Source organism: Mus caroli, unplaced genomic scaffold (assembly GCF_978045245.1).
Source record: "Mus caroli unplaced genomic scaffold, Mus_caroli_1 scaffold_12, whole genome shotgun sequence".
Classification (NCBI taxonomy): domain Eukaryota; kingdom Metazoa; phylum Chordata; class Mammalia; order Rodentia; family Muridae; genus Mus; species Mus caroli.
The window spans coordinates 50,451,181-50,467,055 of NW_028227267.1; the positions used below are offsets into that span (position 1 = coordinate 50,451,181).

Sequence of the window (15,875 nt, forward strand, 5' to 3'; positions counted from 1 at the left end):
AGGTAACCAAGATTCACCTCGAACTTCCTATGCAATCCTCCTGCCTCCGCCTCCCAAATGCTGGGATTATAGACTTGAGGCACTATTCCAAGAGTAAAGGCTATTTTTAATCCAAGAATTATTTTTAACCCAGGGAACAATTACAGTTTGGGAAATGGAAAGGAAAACGGGAAATATGCTATGTTTACACTGCCACTTAACAGCGCATCCTGTCTCTTAGTTTCTTTCTTTTTTTTTTTTTTTTTTTTTTTTTGATTTTCGAAACAGGGTTTCTCTGTATAGTCCTGGCTGTCCTGGAGCTCACTTTGTAGACCAAACTGGCCTCGAACTCAGAAATCCGCCTGCCTCGGTCTCTTAGTTTCAATCTCTGCGGAATCTTGACGTTTTTTAACCACTTCAAATACCAGCGCCTGGCTTCATTCTCCCTCACTACCTGATCTGTGACGTCAGGTCTGACTTCCTGCCCATTTCCAAAATGGCCTCTCCCGCAGCGTCAAAGTTCTGAGTGCGCATGCGCGAGAGTAAGTGCTCTCTTCCCGGCAAGATGGCGAGGAAGTTAGTGTGCGGTCACTGGCAGCTTCTGCGACTCCTACGACCCCAGCGTTCGGTAAGGTTCTGTCCAAAGCGCGGGGATGCTGCCTTGTCCTTGTCACCTGAGCTGAGGTCACGAGCAGATGCTGACCTGGTCACTGCGACCTGCGAGTCATGACCTCCGGTCGCGTGAGGGCACCACCGGGTTACGTCCCGGGGTTGGTGGCCTGGTTTCTCTGTAGATGTTTGGAAACTGCCTTCGACCCTGAGCCGTGACCTCTGGGCCCCGTCCCCGGGCTTCGGTAACAGGATGCGGGAGACCCTAGCCGGAGCTGCACCCTGCACGCTCCAGTGCATGGCTTCGGGGCCTGCAGTCTGTGCGAGCAGAGTTGCGGCGCCCCGACTGCTGCAGCGCCCCGACTGCTGCAACAGCAGGCTGTCTGCGGGAGAGGCGGGTCGGCTGGGACTCAAGGCCTTCCCTTCCTTTCACATGGTCAGTTCCATAGCGTCGCAGTGTCCCTGAGACCGCTGGCCGCCGAGCTCCTCGCAGCCCGCCGGGGTAACGGGCGGCCACCCTATGCTCTTCTCGCCGTCTTCACTCCTCGCTGCATCAGTACATCTGCCACCCTCTTTGCAGAAGCCCAGGTAAGAGGTTCCCGCCTTCTTGGCCCGTTTCTTTTGGTTCTGTGTTGTTTTGTTTGTTTTGTTTTGCGGGAGACAGTGAATGTGTAGCAGAGTTCTCACACTCCTCGCAGTTCCTCCTAATATTAGCCTATTCGGAGTAGAAGTAGGTTCTCATCTCAGTCAACTCAGTGAGGAAATGCCTAAAAGTGCTGAGAAATTTGTAGGGCAGGCAAAATGACCCCGCTGTACAAAAGCTCTTGCTATGCAACCCTGGTAACCCAAGTGCCAACCCTGGAGCCCAAGTAAAGGTGGAGCAGGTTGTGGCACAATCTTAGTAACCCTCAGCACTTGGGAGGCAGAGATGGACAGATCTCTGAATTCAAAACCAGCCTAGTCAACATAGAGCTGTGTAGTGTGACCTTGTCTCAAAAAAAAAAAAAAAAAATTATGAAGGAAGAAGGAGCCACACAAAGTTCATCTCTGACTTCCACACATGCATGCCTACACACATCACACACACACAATAAAAATAAATTAAATTTGCCGGGCGTGGTGGCGCATGCCTTTAATCCCAGCACTTGGGAGGCAGAGGCAGGAGGATTTCTAAGTTCAAGGCCAGTCTGGTCTACAAAGTGAGTTCCAGGACAGCCAGGGCTATACTGAGAAACCCTGTCTCGAAAAACCAAATAAATAAATAAATACAATTAACTAATTAATTAATTAAATGTTGTATTATATTCAAGACACTACCGGAGGAGTGGTGGTAAGCCAATAAAGTGAAATGTGATTGTGTGTTTGTGTGTTTGTGATCTGTGTGATTCTTTGAATACTGTTTCTTAGAAGCCTGAGTAGGATTTTTCTCTGAGAGATTTATCATATTGTGTTATGAGTGTGTGTGTGTGTGTGTGACTGTGTGCATGTGCTCATGAGTGCCTATTAGAGAGCCTGAGGCTGGAGTTACAGGTGGCTGTATGCTGCTCTACAAGGATGCTAGGAACGGAAAATAGATCCTCTGCTGGAGCTCTTAGCCCCTGAGCCGCGTCTCAGGATGTAGTCGGTAACAGAGCTCTTGGTTAGCATGTACAAGGCCAACCTGAACTACAGAGCAATCGAGATCCTGCCTCCAAAACTAACCTTCCCACCCACCCACTACCATTAAAAAAAAAAAAAAAAAAAAAGGAAGGAAGAAAGAAAGATTGAAAAAAAAAACTGAGTTGAATTAAGAGAATTTTGGGCTGAGGGCCAGCTCAGTGAGTGGTCTGTGTTCTTGCCAGATGTGTGTGAGGCCCTGAGTTCAATTTCTAGCACAGAACAAAAGGATTCCAAGTACTTTGATTTGGAATATGGGAAGGGCAATGACCATGATGCTCAAATGACTGAAGTCTGGGAACCGTGATGTGGGAAGCAAGTTCCCTGCCTGAAGGGAAGCCATGAGACACTCTCTTAAGTTATCCTGCTAGAGGCAAAAAATACTGTCTTTTGAAGGCAGGATTGTATGGACACCATTGGCCATCATTGAAGATCAAGAAGTCAAAGCAAGAAAATAGAGCCCAGGACTGTTAGCATAAGGGATCCTCAACTTTGTACATCCTACTCACGGCACTTGGTCTCTTTCCTCACAGGTCCAGGCACCCCCTGTTGTTCCTGCTACCTCTATCCCTGCTGCAGTACCAGAGGTAGCTTCTGGAGGAGCTGCAGATGCAGTCCAGTGTGCTACAGAACCGAGCTTCACAGAACTGGGGCTCGGCTCTTACACCCCGGTGGGGCTCATCCAGAATCTCTTGGAATATATACATGTCGACCTGGGCCTGCCTTGGTGGGGGGCCATTGCCACATGTAAGAGGGCATCCTGAGCAAGGGTGGAAGAACTGGGGACAGAAATGTAGAGGTCAGAAAATCAGGTGATTCAAAAAGGGATGGTAACACTCAACTTTTAGTTCCTAGAGCGTGTTAGAAAGCCACTTCTCTGTCCGCAGTGCTTGGGAGGTAGAGGAAGGAGGGTCAGAGTTCACCCTTAGTTAATTAAAGAATTCAAGGCTAGCCTCGTACCTTAGTCACTGTCCTGTGGCCATGAAGAGATGCCGTGACCAAAGCAACTCCTGTCAAGGAAAGCATATAAGTATGGACTTGTTTACAGTTTCAAGAGGTTTAGGCCATCATCATCTCAGGCAGCAGGAAGGCAGGCATGGTGCTAGAGAAGTAGCTGAGGGCTCCATCCTGATCCATAGGCGGGTGGCGGGGGTGGGGGGGTGTTTACTGGGCCTGTAGCGTGCATGGGCTTTTTGAAACCTCTAAGCCCACTCCCACTGACATACTTCCTTTCACAAGGCCACACACACCTCCTAATGCCACTGAAATAGTGCCACATCCAATAAATCTGATGACTCATCATTCAAATAGACGAGCCTTCAGAGGCCATTCTCACTCAGACCACCATGTCCGGGCTACATAAAACTGCCTTTAAAAAGGTTTTCAAAACCTTCATTTGAGCTCGGTCTGGTGTACACCATTAATCCCAGTCTTGGGGAAGGGATGCAGAGACTGGAGGATCTTCGAGTTTGAAACCAGCCTGGTCTACATAGCAAGTTCTAGGTCAGCAAAGGTAACAGAAACCCTGTTGAAGGGGATGGGCAGACAAAGCTGAAGGTGGCTCCATGGTTAAGAGCACAGCTGCTTTTGCAGAGAAGCCAGGTTCTATTCCCAGCACCCACACACTGGTTCATATCTGTCTTACTCCAGTTCCAGGGGATGCCTTTTTTGGCCATTATGGGCATACAGAAAGACAGACAGGCAAAACACCTATACACATTAAATGAAAATAAAAAATGTTCCTTTATTTTATATGTATGAGTGTGTGTGTATATACCTGGGTGCCATATGCATGCAATGCCTGAATCCAGTGACCTTCAACAGCTATGCAAGTGTGCTGTCACTAAGACAAATTCCCAAGTCCCTTGGTTTTCTAGAGGGTTTTTTTTTTTGTTTGTTTTGTTTTTAAGATTATTTATTATAAGGAAGTACACTGTAGCTGTCTTCAGACACTTCAGAAGAGAGAGTCAGATCTCGTTATGGATGATTGTGAGCCACCATGTGGTTGTTGGGATTTGAACTCAGGACCTTCAGAAGAGCAGTTGGTGCTCTTAACCACTGAGCCATGTCTTCAGCTCCTTTCTAGAGTTTTTTAAAGATTAATTTTTGTGTGTGCACTCAAAAGTACATGTGCATGCATGCATTTCCCTGCGAATATGTACACCTGCCTGAATTGGATCCCTTGGAGCTGGGCTTACAGGAAGTTATGAACCAGCTCTCCTGGGTACTGAGAACCAAACTTGGGTCCTCTGCAAAAGAGCCAACACTCTTAACCTCTATGCATCCTCTCCAGCCCACTCCCTTGATTTTATTAAAAGTAAGGTCTTCCTCAAACTCTCGATACTCTTGGCCTCTCTGGCCCTGAGACTGGGAGCTGGTGCTACCACCCTTGGTTTTGGTGCCTTCCTGTTTACACTAAGTACACAAACAGGTTAAGCATCCCTGTGTATTAGGGGATCCATCGGGCAGCCTACTGCTTCTTTCTAGACTTAGGCCCTCAGCCATTGAGATTTTGCTGAAATCACTTCCCTGTCACTGCTGGTGGTGGCATTACTAAATCCACTCTTCTCATACTTGAATCTTAATGCGTAAGACATATTAAAACTTAAAGGCTGTCCTCGGATTTTGTGAAAACCTGCCCTACTGTCTCCCCCCACCTTCTTGTTTTTCTGACCATACTGCCTGTATTTGTTACCTGATCTCCACCTGTCTTGAGTGACGGTGTTCTGAGTTATGTCCTTGGTTTCTTAGCCCAGACCCACTTAGATGTCAACAGATAGCATAAGCTAAGTATTCGTTGGAATGGCCAGTAGAGAGGAGTATAAGGAAGGGGGAAGCGTTAAACCACCAGAACATGGTGGACCTGTAAACTGACTTTCCAGCTTTGTTCTGACAAGCTAGGTATGACACCACATACCTGTAATTATGGCACTAGGGAGGCTGAGGAAGGAAGGCCATTAGTTCAAGGCCAGCCTGTACACACCAAGACCCTATTGCAGAAAATGAACTCAGACTCATTCTGAGACTTAGTTCTGTAGAGATGCTGAACACGGTGGAGATTCTGGGCGAATGTTTTTCCTTTATCGAGGAATTAGTCTATATTTTCATCTACTACTTAAAAGTTGATGTGGCTAGAGAAGTGGCTCAGTGGTTAGAAGCACTGGCTGCTCTTTCAGAGGAGCTGGGTTCAATTCCCAGGACCCATATGTCAGCTCAAAACTGTCTGTAACTCCAGTTCCAGGGGATCCGACACCCTCACATAGACATACATACAGGCAAAACCCATTAGATAGATAGATAGATAGATAGATACATACATACATACATACATACATACATACATACATAGATGACCCATTAGATGGATGGATAGATATAGGTAGGTAGATAGATTAATCGATCGATCTTTAGAAAGAGTTGAAAAGTTTCCATTGATAGAAAAGTTTGGAGGCTATTGAAGTACAAAAGAACTTTTGCTTGGTGGCAGCAATGGTTGTTTCAGGGAAACAAACAATATCCTTGCTCATCTGCTTAGAGAAGTTATGCTGAACTTTTATTCGACCACAGCACTCTGAGCCTTGAAGAGCTAGGTATACCCTGTCCTTCCTTCTGGGCCCCTTGGGTGAGAGCCACAGTGAGGAAAAGTCTGGAGTGAGCCTTCTAGCTGCAGGCAGCTTTTAATTTCACTCCAAGCCTGTGCTGTATTTTCCAGGTACTGTCCTTGCCCGATGCCTCGTTTTTCCTCTCATTGTGAAGGGCCAGCGAGAAGCAGCCAAGATCCACAACCACATGCCAGAGATGCAGAAGTTTTCCACTCGAATCAGAGAGGCCAAGTTGGCCGGAGACCAGGCTGAGTGTGAGTTGGTTCCAGGGCAGGTGTGGGAGAGAAGCGAGTTTGCATTGGAGACATTCCACTCGGGGGAAGGAACAGGTGCCAGGCACCTGTTTTCCGTTCCTTGGAAAGAATAGGATGTTAAGCTTCACTGATGTCACTCTTAACCCAGTGACCCATTTCCCTCCCGTCACAGTTTACAAGGCCACCATAGAGATGACACGCTATCAGAAAAAGCATGATATTAAACTCTTGAGACCGCTCATCCTACCTCTCACTCAGGTGAGCAGAAATGTGCCCTGCTTATTTATGCCAAATCCATCAAGTTGTCTCCTGTTTCCCATGTCCCTAGGTCCCCAGAAACGCAAGTGGTGGTGGTGTGTGTGGCTTCTAGTAACCTCCTGTTAGGTGTGCTGACTGCTTATCCTGTGTAACAGGCCCCCGTCTTCATCTCCTTCTTTATTGCCTTGAGAGAGATGGCCAACCTGCCTGTGCCCAGCCTCCAGACAGGTGGGCTCTGGTGGTTCCAAGATCTCACCGTGTCTGATCCCATCTACGTCTTGCCACTGGTAGTCACTGCCACAATGTGGTGTGTCCTTGAGGTAAGCTGGGGTTGGCCGAGTGCTGAGCCTGCCAGAAAACAGGGGGTAGGGATGGAGTAGTGTGCAGAATGTGTATCGTCCGCCTTCCACTCTCTGGAGAAGGAGAGTTGATGGGTCGGGGCTTGGAATTGATTCTTCTTTCCCTCAACCCCTTTTTGGCAGCTAGGTGCTGAGACAGGTGTTCAGAGCAATGACCTTCAGTTCATGAGGAACATTATCAGGGTGATGCCCCTGGTGGTCTTGCCTGTGACCATCCACTTCCCCTCGGTAGGTAACGGCTTAGTAGCGGCCTCCATGTCCTCCTGCCTAGTGTCTGAACAAGCTGACTGGGATGCAGCTCTGAGCACCTTCCTTCCTTCCCCCAGGCAGTGTTCATGTACTGGCTGTCCTCCAATGTGTTCTCCCTGTGCCAAGTAGCCTGCCTCCGGATTCCAGCTGTGCGCACAGTGCTGAAGATCCCCCAGCGAGTCGTCCATGACCCTGACAAATTGCCTCCTAGGGAAGGCTTCTTGAAGAGCTTCAAAAAAGGTAAGGGCGATTGGACAACGTGTCAGTGAATATCTGTCACCCCAGCAAGCCCGAGGCTGAAGCAAGATTGCACTACCTAGTCACCCAGGCTACGTAGTGGGCTATGCAACTTGAGACTTTCCTCAAAAAGGAATAGGGATCAGGACCAGGAGAAAGTAGCCTAAGCATAAGAGGGGAACTTCTGTTCTTGTCACACAGGCTGGAAGAACGCTGAAATTGCACAGCAGCTCCGAGAGCGGGAGCAGCGAATGCAGAAACACTTGGACCTGGCTGCCAGGGGTAAGAGGCCTTCAGGCTAAGTACTCTCTTCCATTTCTTCTTTCTCTTTGTTTACTGAGATTTTTTTCTCTCTTTCTTCTCCCAGGTCCCTTACGACAGACTTTTACGCACAACCCTCTGCTGCAGCATGATCCAAGTCACCCCCCCAAAGCTCCCAACAGCAACAACAGCAGCATCAAAGCAAACGCAAAGAAGCCTTGGCAAGACACACTTGGTTGACGTGTTCTGTGCTCACTCTGACAAGACCCCTGCCTCTGCGGACTCCTCCACACTGATTTGCCCCAGCTCTGGGGACTATAGCATTTGGAGGGGTTCATTTTAAAAGTTGTTTCCACTACAGACTCTTATTTGTGTGTATTAAAAGAGTCCTGGAGAGCCAAGCGACCTTCCATCCACAGAGCTAGTAAACCCCTGTCTTGTCTGGGCTTCTTGATGTTTGTTAAGTATGGAAGGGGGTTGTGCTTCTGAACAGGACAGGGTGGGAGATGATTTTCCTCGCTAGCCCTGGCTCCTGGGAAGGGGCTTCATGTTCTCTCCTGGTCTTCACAGCTCAGACCTCTACTCACACACTGCACCTCCATCTGAGTTTGCATTCTAGAGGTGTCATGGGCAAGACTATGACAGCCGCTTTTGTGGTGCTGGGGATTGATCCCACATCTCCAGCCCTGACATGTTTCTTGACCCCCCACCCCCAACACGATTACTTTTGCAATTTCCTTAAGAAGCAGATATACTGAAATCCTTAGTAATGGTTTAGAAGAATGAAGGGAGTCTGGGGAAAAATGGATCAGCAGATAAGAGTTCAAATCCCCGGCACTCATGCGGAAAGCTGAGCATGCCCTGCTCTTACGCCTGTGACCCCAGTGCTATGGGGTGTGGAGACAGGGGGACTGCTTGGTTTGCTGGCCATCAGCCTAGCTCCAGGTTCAGTGTGAGATCCGGTCTCTGGGTATAAAGGTGGACGTGACAGCACAACGCCTGACACCCTCCTCTGGCCTCTGCACATGTGCCAGCCATACTTTAAGAAGAAGCTGAAGTGTTTATGCACTAGCTTTTCCCATTCATGACATTTTAGTACAACAGTTGTGCTGTATTTGTAGAAATCGGTTCTATTGCCATTGGCAGCTGGCTTCAGAGGGAGAAATTGAATCTTTTAGTTTCTGTGTCTGAACTGCATAAATACCCCAGTCACTAAGTAGAATAAAGCCACTCAGACCTTAGGAACATAACCTTTTTATTGTTTTGCATCTGTGACAGTTTTGTGTTCCTCTGAAGGAGACAAGTTTGGAGCATTGTTGGCCCTTGGAAAGAGGAGTGGGTAGGCACACCCAGGTGCTGCCAGGACTGCCCCAAAATGGCCTACTTCCTGCCACAGTCTGCATCATGCATTTATGAAGTCTGAAACATGTAGCAAAACAAATAAATTATTCTTCATCCCTCAAAAGCAAGTTCAGAGTTGAAGCTGCCAAGCTTGGGCTCCTGGACCGTGCCTCCAGGGTTCTGGCCAATGGGAGATATGAAACACCCATTCTGTCCACACCTCAGAATTCCACTCTATTTAGACTTGGGATCTTGTTTGGACAACTCTCCATCTTCCAAGTCCATTTCTGCAGCAACTGACATACAGAGGATCTGGAGGTACCGTGTGATAGAGGCTACAAAGAGAATTTAATTTAATTCAGGAATTAAAACTGGGAAAAGGTTCAGGGGGCTGAGTTCAGGGCACCAAAGGGGCTCCAGGAAGGAGTGATTCAATTAAGCCATATGGTTAATGGCAGAAGCCAGCTATGGTAAGGTTTGCAGAAAAAGGCAAAAAAAAAAAAACCCAGTCTATTCAGGTAGCTGACCCACTTGGTTGTGCCAAGCTTACCTACAATCCTGCGGAGGAACAGTGGTCGTTTGTGCTCTGGCACTCTGATGATAAGGAAGTAGAAGGGCAGGCCTGAGAGTGCAATGCCAATGCCAATGAGGGAGTTGATGGTGTCACTGTAAAGTGGAACAGCCACCAGGAAGACGGTGCAGAGGCAGAAGATGATGGGGAAGAAAAGGCTGAGCTAAGGGCACAGAGGAAATGGTTAGCTCAGCATGGGTTGGTTTCTTGCTTGTTATTTCAAGATAGTCTCACTTTGTAGCCCAAGCTAGCCTCAAACTCATCAGCCTGCCTCAGCCTGAGTGCTGGGATTGTAGGCATCGACTGGTCCCTACACCCAGTAAGTCAGAATTGCTGACAACCCAGACAACCTTTATCCCCAAAGGGCTTAGAGACAGGACACACTACTGCCTTCCCATTGTCTGTCCCATAACCTCAAGACAGATCTCCATTTTAATGAGGTACCTAAAGGCCTGAAGGGCTTAGCCAATTAAACTCCTCTTCCCAGACACTCCTCCCTGCAGAAGGTATTTAACCTCAGGCCCAACCTGAGAAAGTAGTATACAGTCTTTACTCATCAACTTCCCACCATGACAATAAATGGAGCAGGCCATCTAAAGAGCCAGGCACCTGACCTCTCACAGAAGGCCTCTTGGGGCTCCCAGCCATGTTCTCCACCATGCCAAGCTACCCAAAAGGACTCTCTCCCCAGGGACCCAGTCGGGGCTGTCTTCCTGCCCTTTTCCCTTCAGCGCCAGGCTAGATCCAGCCCACAGGGCCCTCACTCCATTCTCAGCTCTTCCATGGCATCCTGTAGCATCTGTGGTGCCCAAGAGTCTGAGAACCAGATGTCCTCGGTCGCCGTGCAGGCTGGGACCCCCAAGGCAACTCTGCCAGTCCCCAGGGACCTCAGACTGTACTCGCCCACCCCCGGAGCAGCATTCTGAGGTTTCTCACAGCCCGAAGCCTGCTCAGCGCCAGCCTGAGGTGCACACAGTCAAAACTCCTGCATCCCACCTCACCCAGCGGCTGGTGCCCCAAGCAGACACAGGACCCCACCTTTAATCCACAGGGGTGGAGGTGGGGGCTGCTTATTTTAGGGCACTGGGATGAGACAGTGCTGAAGAACCAACCCAAGGCCTTGTGTATGCTAGACAAGTTTCAGTCCTTGTTGTGGTTCATTTGGGGTGGGGACAGGTTGTTGGTTTTTCTTTTTCTTTCTTTTTTTTTTTTTTTTACTAAAAGAAAAAAAAAAACAAACAAAAACACAGGGTCTCATAGCCTAGCCTAGCTGTTTACAACTGGTCTTCATGCCTTTACCTCCCAAGGGTTAGGGTAACAGGCATGGGCTACCATGCATGGCTTCCTAGCCCTTGTGTTTTGTTTCAGTGTGATATTTTGGGTTTTTTTTTTTTTTAATGCATGTTTTGCTGCATGAGAAGCTAGAGAGGGTATTGGATCCCTTGGAACTGGAGTTAGATGTTGTGAGCCATGTGGGTGCTGAGAATCAAAGCCAGGTTCTTTGTAAAATCAGGTACTCTTAACCACCGAGCCATGTTTCCAGCCCAACCCTTGGGATTTAAAAAAAAAACAACTATATATATGTGTGTGTGTGTGTATACATACATACACACACACACACACACATAGTTTTATTTGTTTTTCTGGTTTGGGTTGTTTTTTGGGTTTTTTTTTGTTTTTGTTTTTGTTTTTTAATGTTCATTAGTGTTCTGACTGCATGTGTAAGGGTGACAGAAGCCCTGGAACTAGATTCACAGACATGTGTGAGCCATCATGTCCATTCTGGGAACTGAACCTGAGTCCCATGGAAGGGCAATCAGTGTTCTTAACCACTGAGTCAGTTCTCTCTAGCCCCAAACACTTGATGTTTGGTTTTTGTATGTAAGTACACTGTCACTCTCCTCAGACACACCAGAAGATGTCATCAGATCCCATTACAGATGGTTGTGAGCCACCATGTGGCTGCTGGGAATTGAACTCAGGATTTCTGTAAGAGCAGTCCGTGTTCTTAACCGCTGAGCCATCAGCCCCAACCCTTAGGGTTTTTTTTGGTTTTGTTTTGTTTTTTAATTTCAAGTAAGTGCTACTATGCCTGGCCTAGGGAAAGGATAACTTCTTGTAAGGTCCCTGCGGTGGCAGCACTAGCTGTACTAAATGGAGCAAAGGTCAGTAAGGAGGATGGATTACCTTGAGAGGGCGAGGCCGGTCGGGGTCCTTCCAGCGTAGATACAGCTGACCCACAATAGAAAGGCCCACAAAGAACCAGTAGCTGAAGCTATAGTAGTTAATGAGCTGGAAGATGTCCTCCACGCACAGGTAGACCAGGGACAACACACCCTGTTGGTACAAGTCCAAAGTCAGCTCCTCTCTGGCTTCCTTCCCACTCAGTCCCTCCCAGGTCACTCACAGCTTCACAGTCTGCAAGTCGGCCTTCCGCCCCCAAACCCTGGAGCACTCTTGGTACGGTACCCCTCTCTATTAAAAGATAATTGCCAGCTGGGCAGTGGTGGCAGACACCTTTAATCCCAGCACTCTGGAGGCAGAGGCAGGTGGATCTCTGAGTTGGAGACCAGCCTGATCTACAGAGCAAGCTCCAAAACAGCCAGGGCTACACAGAGAAACCCTGTCTCAAAAAAACAAAGAAGATACTTGCCTCTCAACTAAATTTTTAGTGCATTCTTCAAATCCTTGCCAGGTTAACCCTAACACTTTAAGTGTCTTAGGCAGAAGTCTTAGGTAAAGCCCTGTAGACTCTCCAACTAACACTTCTACTTCTATGACACATCTTCACAAAGCTTTGTCGCAGGACTTGATGATGCTGTCTGCCTTACCTAAAGCCCATGTCCACTACCCTAACCTTCATACCCCACCTTTAAAATGCCCCCCGCCATCAAATTTTTTCTCAGCCAACTTCTTTTTCTCTTAAAGAATGCATCGCACCCTATTGTGGCTGTTACTCATTACCATGTAGCCTGGCTCTCACTCCTTCTTTTGGGCCACATGCAGTTGGCACTTTTCACAGAAGTTTGAGTCTTGAAAATTCCATCCACAGATAGCCCAGTGCATCAGGAGGTTCCAGGCCAGAACCCTCTTTATGGCTTTCAGGAGCCCAGACTAGCCACATCTAGTAAGACCCCACCACCACCTGGCTGTCAGGCTCACTCACATTGAAGAGTAGAGAAGGCACTGGTGTGAACCGTTCAACATGAACCATACAGATGGCGTCAGGGAGGTGGCCTTCTCTCGAGCCCACAAATAAAAGCCTGTTGAGATACAATAAGAGAAGCTGACAGAACTGTGGGGCACTTAGGGCACCCTGGGTCACCTGCCACACCATTCTCCCTCTCTGGTATCCCTTCCAAAGGTCTGAATAACAGAAGGGAGTTCAGTGTGGAGCTTAGAACTGGGGGCAGCTAATGGGAACAAGAGAAAGGGATGGGGAATACCGGCAACTGGAGTCCCAGTCCTAGAAGTTTAACTGTCTCTGCCAAAGCTATTCATGACACCCACGCTGTGAGCAAAAAGTGACAGTCATACCTGGAAGCAGCCACGATGGAGGCGTTGAGCCCACCGAAGCAAGAGAATGCCACCGCTACTGGAATTATCCAATTGAATACTCCAAAAACTTGATCTGCAAAGGTCTAGGAAAAAGGAGCAGAAGTCATCAGCAGATCCTAACAGGACGCCCAGACATATGCCCAAAGTCCTCAGGAATCCAGTCCCTCCCACAGTGAAGGTAACAGGACCTTCCTGAAAGCCCAGTATCCTTGAGTTCTTATCAGGCTGTCTACTCCCTTCCCAGGACTGAGCCAACTGGAACATGTCCAGAAGCCCACAACACTCCCTCAACCTGTGAGTTAAAATCCTTTACCACGGCAACAGCGTCACTGGCCAGGATTTCCTTTATGTCTAGCACACTGTAATAGGCCACATTGGTCAAGAGGTAGATGATGGTGACGATCGGCATGGAAATGCCAATGGAGAGGGGCAAGTTCCTACAGCCAAACAGAAAGGGAAAAGGATCTGTCAGTCCCACCATTGTGTCCCTACCTCTCTGTCCTTAGGTCTGCCATGCCATCTTCTCTAAGGATACAGACGGCTGTGGTTCCCGGGTCCTTTGCCTTTGAAGTTGCCTTGAAGTATTGGCGTAAGCTTTAAACCCTTAAAAACTAACAAGTACTAGGGGGAGAAATACTCCGTTACAGAAGTTATGCAAAGACGGTGACACTGCATGTAGTAGCTCTGGCTTATGATTCCCACTACCCTGAAGGCTCGGTAGGAGGGTCCCGAATTCAAGATCTGCAGGGACCATTCAGTGAATTCGTCTCAAGTAAAAACAGGGTAGAGATGGCTCAGTGTTGACTCTTACAGATGACCTGGGTTCAGTTCCCAGCACCCATGTAGTAGCCCACGGTGGTCGGTAACTCCAATTCCAGAAGACTTGAAACCCTCTTCTGGCCTCTGAGGACACTGAGCATACATATATGCAGGAAAAAAAAACAAAAACAAAAACAAAAAAAAACAAAAAACACCCACACGAAAATTTAAAACTATTCTTAAAATAAAAAAGTAAAGCAGGGCTGAGGGCAGAGCTTAGCGTAAAGTATTTGTCTAGCATGCCTGGGGGGTCCTAGACCCAATCTCCAGTTCCACTGGAAGACAGCAACAAAAGGGGAGACCGAGCAAGGTTACGTTACGTTCCAGCATAGCAGGAAGGTGGGTGTGTTCCCTCCTACAGCCAGTAGTCGGGTAAGGATTCTGTTGCTGAGCTCTGGCAGTGTAGCTTCAAGGTAAGACACAGAAGAAACGAGAGAGGCAGATTGTGGAATCTCACTTCTTCTCCAGTAGAAAGAACAGTGTGTGCACCCAAACAAGGAAGTCATTTCAGAGAATTCCAGGTGCCATTCTAAGTGGCAGCCATGAAAAAGGCACAGTGACTCCTTAAGGTCTCTCAAGTGCAAAAAGATCACTGTCTGTATAAATGCCAAAAATGAGGTATAAATAAGGGAATTGGATCTGGGATCCAGGACACATTTGCAGTGGTTCAACCTGTGGATCTCGACCCCATCCTACAGATCAGATATTTACATTACAATTCATAACAGCAAAACTACAGTTATGAAGTAGCAACCAAAATAACTACAGTTAGGGGTCACCACAACATGAGGAACTGTATTTAAGGGTTGTAGCATTAGGAAGGTTGAGAACCACTGCTCTCTAAAGCCTTGCACATGATAACAAATGCTCTACCATTAGCCCTGCCCCAATCCCTCTGTTAATATTGACTGGGTCTCAGTAAGTTTCTCCGAGAGGCCTTGAATTCACTCTGTTCTTGGCTTTGAACTTGGGATGCTCCTGCCTCAGCCTCCAGAGTGGCTGGATTACAAGCCTTTACCATGAGTCAGGATTGCAAATTATCTGGAGTCATTCAGCTCCTTGCCAGTAGGTGGAAGCACCACTACCCGGTCTCTTTTCCCTTCTAGTACCCCTGCTCCTTGGTCACAATGCCAGCAGCTATATACCAGAAAGGCGGCTCGGTTTTCAAAGCCAAAAGCCAACTGGTATGAGAATTGTTATAATTTAGGCAAACTATTTCCTGGCAAATCTTAGTTTCTAGGATCATAATCTTTTAGAGCAAGGAAAGGCCATGGAGATCCTGTAATTCCACCCTCTTAATGTTATATTACCGAAGCAGGCAAGGGCTAGGGAAATGGCTCAGTCCATGAAGCCACTTGCAAGGAGGGGCTGGGTTCGACCTCAGAGCCTACATGGAAAGGGTTGGTGCGTTGTGGAGGATGGGGTGCACTTGTGATCCCAGAATCAGAAAGTCGGGAACAGAAGGACCCCAGGGTTCCACAGCCAGCCAGCCTCGACTAATTAGCAAGCTCCAAGTCACTGAAGGAATCAGTCTCCAAAACAAAGATGGAAGCTGGAGAAATGGCTCAGCTGCTACAAACCCAAGTTCCTCCAGAGGACCCAGGTTCTGTTCCAAGTGTGCACGTTAATGGCTCACAGCTATGCACTCAGGTTCACACACACACATATAAAATAAATACATTGTTTTAAAGTACACAGCACCTAAGGAATAATACCAAAGTGGTTTCCACAAGCATGTGTGCACACACCCCGGGCACATACTTATACAAAAAAAGCACCCGGCAAACTGGTCATTGTCAAGAAGGTTACAGATTCAAGGCCAGCATGGAGTGCACACATAGTGAGATAATATCACAGGAAGGAAAGAAAAAAAAAAAAGGAGTTTTAGTAAAGAAAAATCAAGGAATGGCCAGGTATGGTGGGAAGCAAAAAGAACTAGATCTCTGTGATTTTTTTGAGGCCAGTACGGTCTGAATAGTGAGTTCCAGAGCAGCCAGGACTACAGTGCCATCGCTTGTCTCAAAGCAAAATGAAGGAAGAAAACGGAATAGCAAGTTCATGGCTACAAAAAAGGAAAAAGGATTCTGTCAAGGAAATCCAGACCCCAAGCCCTGTCCGTGCC

At 47.7% G+C, this 15,875-nt stretch overlaps 2 protein-coding genes across 10 annotated transcripts in view; one reads left to right on the forward strand and one right to left on the reverse strand.

Moving 5' to 3' along the window:
* The first annotated feature begins 500 nt into the window (after positions 1 to 500).
* On the forward strand, positions 501 to 7,893 carry Oxa1l (OXA1L mitochondrial inner membrane insertase). The gene is made up of 10 exons (XM_021181366.3): positions 501 to 607; positions 1,030 to 1,176; positions 2,778 to 2,991; positions 5,957 to 6,100; positions 6,273 to 6,358; positions 6,514 to 6,678; positions 6,841 to 6,945; positions 7,044 to 7,206; positions 7,405 to 7,485; positions 7,571 to 7,893. The coding sequence occupies exons 1-10, from the start codon at positions 512 to 514 to the stop codon at positions 7,702 to 7,704; spliced, it is 1,335 nt and encodes a 444-aa protein (XP_021037025.1). The 5' UTR covers positions 501 to 511; the 3' UTR covers positions 7,705 to 7,893.
* An 809-nt stretch (positions 7,894 to 8,702) lies between these two features.
* The window catches only part of Slc7a7 (solute carrier family 7 member 7), a 48,409-nt gene continuing 41,236 nt past the window's right edge, over positions 8,703 to 15,875 (reverse strand). For all 9 annotated transcript variants that reach the window (XM_085828628.1, XM_021181364.3, XM_085828627.1 and 6 more), the window contains 6 exons: positions 13,248 to 13,371; positions 12,914 to 13,017; positions 12,543 to 12,639; positions 11,564 to 11,713; positions 9,356 to 9,539; positions 8,703 to 9,140 (listed from right to left, as the gene is read on the reverse strand). In XM_085828628.1, coding sequence (XP_085684754.1) covers positions 9,040 to 9,140; positions 9,356 to 9,539; positions 11,564 to 11,713; positions 12,543 to 12,639; positions 12,914 to 13,017; positions 13,248 to 13,371 — 760 coding nt within the window. In that variant the 3' untranslated portion in view covers positions 8,703 to 9,039. The remainder of the gene's footprint in view (positions 9,141 to 9,355; positions 9,540 to 11,563; positions 11,714 to 12,542; positions 12,640 to 12,913; positions 13,018 to 13,247; positions 13,372 to 15,875) is intronic.